At 45.6% G+C, this 7,275-nt stretch overlaps 1 protein-coding gene across 1 annotated transcript; it reads right to left on the reverse strand.

Moving 5' to 3' along the window:
• Window positions 1-559: 559 nt before the first annotated feature.
• On the reverse strand, window positions 560-4,773 carry LOC109733969 (pectin acetylesterase 3). Its single transcript, XM_020293181.4, has 9 exons — window positions 4,460-4,773; window positions 2,452-2,534; window positions 2,251-2,380; window positions 1,863-2,151; window positions 1,660-1,774; window positions 1,444-1,521; window positions 1,246-1,351; window positions 970-1,118; window positions 560-879 (listed from the first exon to the last, which is right to left on the reverse strand). Exons 1-9 carry the CDS (start codon window positions 4,584-4,586, stop codon window positions 778-780), a joined length of 1,179 nt encoding a protein of 392 aa, XP_020148770.1. The 5' UTR covers window positions 4,587-4,773; the 3' UTR covers window positions 560-777.
• Window positions 4,774-7,275: the final 2,502 nt, after the last annotated feature.

Here is a 7,275-nt window from a genome sequence, read left to right on the forward strand (position 1 = left end):
TGGTCACCGGTTCTAGCTAATGTGGCCGCCGTTTTCAGCAAATCGCCTCGCTGGTGGCAACATCCCTAGTCGTTGTTCCAGTAAAAGCGACCGCTGGTTGGATCATCTCATTTTTTGTAGCACTTTTTGGGCTGGACACGAATGAAGCCGTGTTGCAATCGATGGTGGCAAATGAGAGAGGGTGCTACACGTTGGTGCTGCCGGGGCCGCCGTCGACGATGAATGCGGCCGCCACGCCTCGCGAAGGAGCGTAGTAGGGCGTGCCGGGCGTGGTGACTCCGTTTTTCTCTCTCCCCTACGCTCATTGATGTGATTTGAGGGAAAAAGAACAGGGGTGTGAGGTTAGAGATGGAGAGGGGGGAGGGGGAGGGTCAGGGTTGCTATCGCTGACTGGATACGACGGCCGGAAGATACCAAATTGGACGTGCAGGGTTCGATCGGCCCAAAGTTGGGCCGATCGACCGGCGCCTAGTACCCGCCATTTATATTGGATGATGATGGCAAATTTAGTTAGCTCGCCAAGTAAACTTGCCATCCTCAGCAAACATATTTGTCATGCTTAAAAATCTGACGGTCGCTGGATATCCGGGTCCTTTGTATAATGTAATTAGTTTGTAATTACTCAATCTTGATGTGCTTGAGCTCATCTGCTGGTGCAGTGATTGGTTCACCTGCCTTGATAAGCATATTTGTCTCCTCCGTAACGAGTTGACAGAAAAAGTACACGCAACAAAACATTACTCCAAGACACGCTAAGAGTAATCAAATCAGCTGTTCTCATATGTCGTTGTGGCATGTGTGGTCGCAGGGGTAGGGGCAATCGATGGCCCTCACTTCAGCCCGGCCAAAGTACCAGTCACTCACAGATTTCGCGATACTCTGTGCACGCAGAACAAGACACAAATGAATGAACCAATGAGCATGAACTATATAACCCACTTTAAAATCCAATTGGTAGCCAGTAGATACCTTATTGTGAATAGTAGGAGAGCCATTTGCATTCCATGTAGCCGGGACCTTAGACTGGCCGTGCGTGAAGCACGAGTTTATGAAGAACCCATTGCCCTTGGAGCGGGAGAAGGCGCCTTCCACAATTCCCACCATCTGTTCCCTGAAAGCTGCATCCGTAGGATTGATACATGCGACACCCCAATCTCAGATCATTGTTTGATCATCATATGCAATAATGCAAATATCATAATTTAGTGTGCTGCTAAATTAATCTGTAGATAGATGTATGTATACCTTGCAGGACTTTCATCTGGGATGCGTTGCAGGCTAGACGATTGGACTTGCAGGCTCGCCAGGCGCCGCCGTGGTCGGCTACGTCCGGGGCCAGACTTTCATGGATCTGAATTACATTTGCTCTTTATTGTCAACACATACAAAAAGCAAGAAACTATGCTGAGATGATATCAGGTCAAATATACCACAGCTTCCTACCTGCCATGTATCGTAGGCTGCATTCAACAGGAAGATCGGGGTTTTTATGCTGCCGATTATGTTCTGCGGGAAGAAGCACTGCATGCATGTGTACATGAGATGGTAGGGGTCAGTTGAGTTCTGCTTCATGGGTTATACGTAGGATTCAACAGCTAGCAAGCATGCATGCATGGAAACAGATGAAATGAGCGCTATGCATGTATTCACGTTACGCACCGAGGTGGCGTCGAGATGACCGGTGCAACTCCTCGGCAGGGTCTGCGCCACCCGATGCGTGGCTACGACGCCTCCGAAGTAGGATCTCAAGGTATGGCCACCGGCGACGTCGACGCTGCGTGCATGCATGCATTCAGAACCATGATAGATCGATTCACAGTGGATGGATGAGCTATGCATGGATGCATGTGTTTGTAACGTACGCGTCGAGGAAGAGTCCTGCGTCGGCGAGGCACTTGACGGTGGTGCTCCGGCCGGCGAAGAAGGCGCCGAACTGGTCGCAGTGCAGTATCGCCGACAGGCCCCCGGCGGAGCCGCCCGCCAGCAGCACCTGATCCGCGGAGGACATCCCAATGGAGAGGAGGTGCTGGATGGCGGCGTTAAATATGCGCTGGCCCCGGAAGTAGACCCTCGAGCCCGCGTCGTAGCCTTCGCCGGCGAAGGACGCGCCGTCGCAGTAGCGGATCATCACCCGGTTCCAGCTGTAGAAATCTAATGTGCGCACGCAGGAGTGCAAGCGTTAGTAAATCCAACGTCGACGCATACCGCATACTGTACGTATTTATGAGCCATATGTATGTATGTACGGACCAGGGTTCTCGGCGGGGTTGGAGCTCAGGATGCCACGGAACTCGAGCTGCCTCTCCATGAGATTCGAAGATCCGAGGCGGCTGCCCTTGCGGTACATGCACGCCGTCACGCTCTCGCACCATCCGCCTCCCTGCATTTGTGTTCGATGGATTTGGTAAAATGTATCACATGTTCTGGCAAAATATTTCTGTGTATATGTACCTCCAGGTTGACGATCCAGCTCTTCTTCCCTGCACCGGAGCCCGGATCCATGTGGTAAGCTGGCGGCGTACCATCCATGCACACTGCACATCATTTTTCATAAATGGTGTCGTCACATACATGGGGTCTGCTTCAGTACACCCTTATCCCAATAAATTTCCACATGATCCTATATACCCAAATAATGCATCCTCCCTGTCTCTATTGTCTTAACATGCACACATGACATCTTATTAAAGACCCACCACATGCATGAGAAAAAGTTCTCCATTATTAGTTGATCACATGCACACATCTCACCTCACCACATATGCCATCTCATCAAAAGTCCACTCAACATGCATGGGGATTTTTTCCCATTATATCATGCCTCTTATATTCAAAATATTTTTCGACTACACAATAATCAAATACAGAATATAATACTCATTTTTTGTTTTCATTCATGTATTATTAATTTAACTATGCCCGTTTCATACAATCAAATCACTGAAATATATTGCAATCGATCACTGCAGCAACGAGCGGGGTATTCCCTGGTTAGATTAGGTTGGTCAGTACATGAATGTTGTACCTATACTTTAGGTTTATAGCTCATATGTATAATCTTGATTCGGGCTATCTATTTGTACAACATTGCCCGTCATGCCTCTATCTCGAAGGTGCATGTTTTAATCTTCACTATCTCGAAGATGCATCCATAGGTACAGTGCATGTTTTCTCCATTTTACATGAGGTATGAATTCAACAGATCGTCATCCCACGTTCAGAGAATAATTAAATAGCCTAACAAGAAATCGACTAAGTTAGATAATCACCGAATTAATCAAAATCGTGAAAGCCATTGAACACATGAGACAAGTCGTGGTTACGAATATGTAGCACTCAAGAGTCGTAAGAATCAGGGAACTCCACTAAAAAAAGGAATCAAGGAATATTGCAAGAATGCTAGTAAGTAGGATCTGATATCATCAATCATCGTAATAAAACTGTTGAATTTGCATGATTTAATATGAATATTAGTACAAACTGTTTGGAATATTGCAAGAGAGCTATGTGATATTATCAAGCAACATAATAATTGCCTAATTAGTGTTGAATTAGCAGGATGTAATAGGGAATATTATGGTAGTTAGTGTGCATTTAAGACGGAATCTGTAAGGATCCAACAAATTCATGACCAAAGATATTGAATTTGCAGTACAGTTGGATACTATTCAATTCCGTTAGTTGTACCATCCATTTCATTGTTGATGTGATGGCATACCAAAGATTCAATTGAATACTATTTCGTAAGATATGATTTTATATGGTAAGCCAATAAGACGTCGACTATTAGGGGCCGTTCTCAAGAAAAAATCGGTGGGAAAAAGATCGACAACCCAGAAATGGGGAGGTGGGAGGGAGGATGGAAAAAAAGAGGGACAACAATAACATTAAGTATTTTCCTTAAATAATATATATAAGAGAGATAGATACAAACATAGAGTGGAGAAACCAACTGAAACGCTTGAATTTCAATTTGGTGCTATTTTTGCAAATCAAAAGGGTTGAAAGTAGATTTTCCATCTAAGGTGTGAAAATCGAGAAGGTTGGGTCTGCGGTGCTGGTTTTTGCCTGATTTCCATATGGTAATTAAAATCTAAGGTATGCTTCCTTTTGACGAAAAGACAGCTCTTGCCACACTGCTTGAAAAAAGAGTCACATCTGAATACTTGCTGCTGCATCTGTCTTTATGTTTGAGACTACATGTGAATTTTGAAACAAGCAGACATACGTGTTATAGCACTTACTAGTCCCTGGGCCAGCAAATACGGCTTCTAGGGGACAATCATAACTGAATTATGGGGATTCACTTTGAATGGATATAGAAATTGTAATGAATCATAAAACTCTTCCAAACTAATTGGGGGGCGGGGGGCTTGTGGTTGGAAAACTGGACATGCTCTAAAACGTAGTATTAAAAGGTTGATTAAAAATTGGCATCGACACATGTACATGTACATACCGGCTCCCTTGTCGACGGCGGATGTGATGAGGGTGATAGGCACCGCCGGTACGCTCGGCGCGGCCGCGAGGACCAAAACCACAAGAGAAAGCGCCCAAAGCTTGGCCATCCCAATCTTCTCCCCCATCTTCAAGTTCAACAATGGAGATGGATACTCACGGCTCTCTCTCCCTGGCTCCAAAGAAATATATATGCCAGCCGAATCGATGATTGAGCTGTTACAGGAATATATATATTGATGGTCCTCAAATCAAATAGTACCAAATAAAGGAACTAAATTGGTACTAGTAAATAAGAATAAATAAAAGGTAGGTATTAAATGCGGGGACCGGATGCTTGCATGTATCCAATCCATACATGCGTATATGCTGGTCCAGCTAAAGAAAAATGGCATGGCACACCGCCTGGGGGCCTAGCTACAACTTTGCTTACATTTCCTTCCACACGTGCCAATTCGACAGCACAAAATTTCAAGAAGTGGAGTTTCAAGATATATGTCTCGTACAAGAAAGTCAATCCCCATTCCATATGTGCCAATTTGCCAGCACGTAATTTCAAGAAGTGAAGCTTCGAGATTTATATGTCTCGTACTCTGGGATCGGGGTGCAACACGTCTCAACTTCTCTCGGTCCGTCGCGTCCATACCCAAGCGAACCTTATCACCACGCAAGTATATCTATCCATGAGACAATACATCACCCAATGATGAAGACATTCTATATATAGTTACACCCACATCTTCTATAGTCACACGCACCTGCTCAAACTAAGAGAAAGACAATGACCGATCACCACCAAAGATCTCACGTCAACTTAAGTATTGGATACTTTCTTATCTAGGAACTGTTGGTAATAATCATGAGAATATGATGTTTTTGTGAGATTGTGCTCATTGGGTATTCGGCTGCAGATCAACAGCTGATTGAGGACAACATTAATTGTAGGCTGTCCTCCTTCCCCATTGCATACCTGGGGATGCCATTGTCAAATTTTAGGATCCTGATCCACGACATTGACCCTCTTACAGGACGGGTTGCGTCCAAGACAGAGCCGTGGCCGGGAGATTCACCTCCAAAGGGAGTAAATTTGTATTTATCGACTCTTGTCTCTCTATCCTTCCCATGTATATGACATATGTTGTATATTTTGTCAGAAGGGGTGCATAGCTCCTTCGACAAGGATCTATCATGTTTCTTTGGGCCGGCGGGTCGATGGGCACCAGGAATACCATATGGTCAAGTGGTCGGATATATGCTTGCCTAAGGACCTGGAGTCTAGGTATTCTCGCGCCCTGCCGCATGAATGTGACCCTTATGCTGATAGGTTTGGAGGATCCTTAGGGATGAAGCTCTTGGCAAACCTTCTGTTGCCTCCTTGGAATTTCTGACGTCATCCGGTTGGAATTTCCGAAACAACAATAGAGAGTGTGCCACTGTTGGAGGGTTCCTTTCACAACCTTCAAATGTTCTTTGGTAGGACCATCCGAGTCATTTGAAAGTTGCCTCTTTTATTCACATCGGAGCCTCCGAGTTGACACTCTAGAGCTTCTGAGTTGTAAAACAGTCAGATTTCTGATCGCTCCTATTTATACCCCCACATATCCCACATTTTTACTCGAAGCAAACTCCACTCCCATCATTTGTTCTCAAAGAAAACTCCACCTCCTTGTGATGACTTAAAAGGGCTCACTAGTAGAAAAGAGGGCTTTGGTTCAGGCCGGGTCAGCCCATTAGTCCCGGTTCAGTCTAGAACCGGGACCCATGGGGGCACTGGTCCCGGTTCGTGAGGCCAGGGGCCTGCCGGGCCTCGTGGGGGCATTGGTCCCGGTTCGTCTGGCCCCTTTGGTCCCGGTTGGTGGGACGAACCGGGACCAATGGGCCTCGCTCCTGGCCCACCACCATTGGTCCCGGTTGGTGGCTTGAACCAGGACCACAGGCTGCCCTTTAGTCCCGGTTCATGCCACGAACCGGGACCAATGAGGTGCCTATATATACCCCTCGCCCGCGAGCAGAGCACTCCAGTGCTCTGTTTTTCTCTGGCTGGCGAGGGGAGGGTTTTGTGGTGCTCTAGCTCACCTCCTATGCACATGAGGTGTTCGATGAAATGCCCGAGCCACACTAGTTAAGCTTTCTCCTCTCGAAGCTCGACCTCAAAGCTCCATTTTCCTCGAGATTTGTCTAGGTTTAGCGGCCCATCACGTCCCATTCCCGTCTTCACCGCCGTCGATCGCCCGCGCCGATCTCGTCGCCGGCACCACCGTGGTGAGCCTCTTGTTCTTATCTTCTTTCTGAAAGATAAAAAATTCTTACTTTAGATAGATACTTGTCTAATTTTCTTACTATTTTATTGCTTGTTATTATATAGTGCGATGGTTTTGGTATCCGCCCCCGTCGGCCCTCGTCCTGTCTATGATTCGGATGTGGTATATTATCTTTATAACTATTGGTTCATTTATTGTTTATGAAAATTATGCTGACCAACGTGACATAGATTTTATTTATCTAGGAGGTATGTGAACCGGAAATTCCAACCGACCCTATTGTCGAGAGGTTAAATTTAGTTGAAGAAGAAAACAATTTCTTGAAGGAAAAAATAAAAAAATTGAGGAGGAGAAGATGATATTGGAGTTGCATGTTGCGGATGTCGTCGATGATCACAAGATCAAGATGGATGCAATACGCTTGAAGATTAGAAAGATTAGAAAATATGCCATTCATACCGAGGCTTGGTATCATTATGCCGTTGGATCAATTGTTACCTTGGTTGCGATTATGATCGCATTTGTTTTCGCATTGAAACGTTTTACATAGTTTCAA

The sequence above is a fragment of the Aegilops tauschii genome, chromosome 5 (assembly GCF_002575655.3).
Source record: "Aegilops tauschii subsp. strangulata cultivar AL8/78 chromosome 5, Aet v6.0, whole genome shotgun sequence".
In the NCBI taxonomy this organism is placed as follows: Eukaryota; Viridiplantae; Streptophyta; class Magnoliopsida; order Poales; family Poaceae; genus Aegilops; species Aegilops tauschii.

Excerpts from the sequence above, each read along its gene's own strand:
- LOC109733969 (XM_020293181.4), bottom strand. The coding sequence starts at position 4,586 with ATGGGGGAGAAGATTGGGATGGCCAAGCTTTGGGCGCTTTCTCTTGTG. Across the intron at positions 2,535-4,459 it reads CGCCGTCGACAAGGGAGCCG|TGTGCATGGATGGTACGCCG; the intron begins GTATGTACATGT and ends AATGATGTGCAG. Across the intron at positions 2,381-2,451 it reads GCTGGATCGTCAACCTGGAG|GGAGGCGGATGGTGCGAGAG; the intron begins GTACATATACAC and ends ACACAAATGCAG.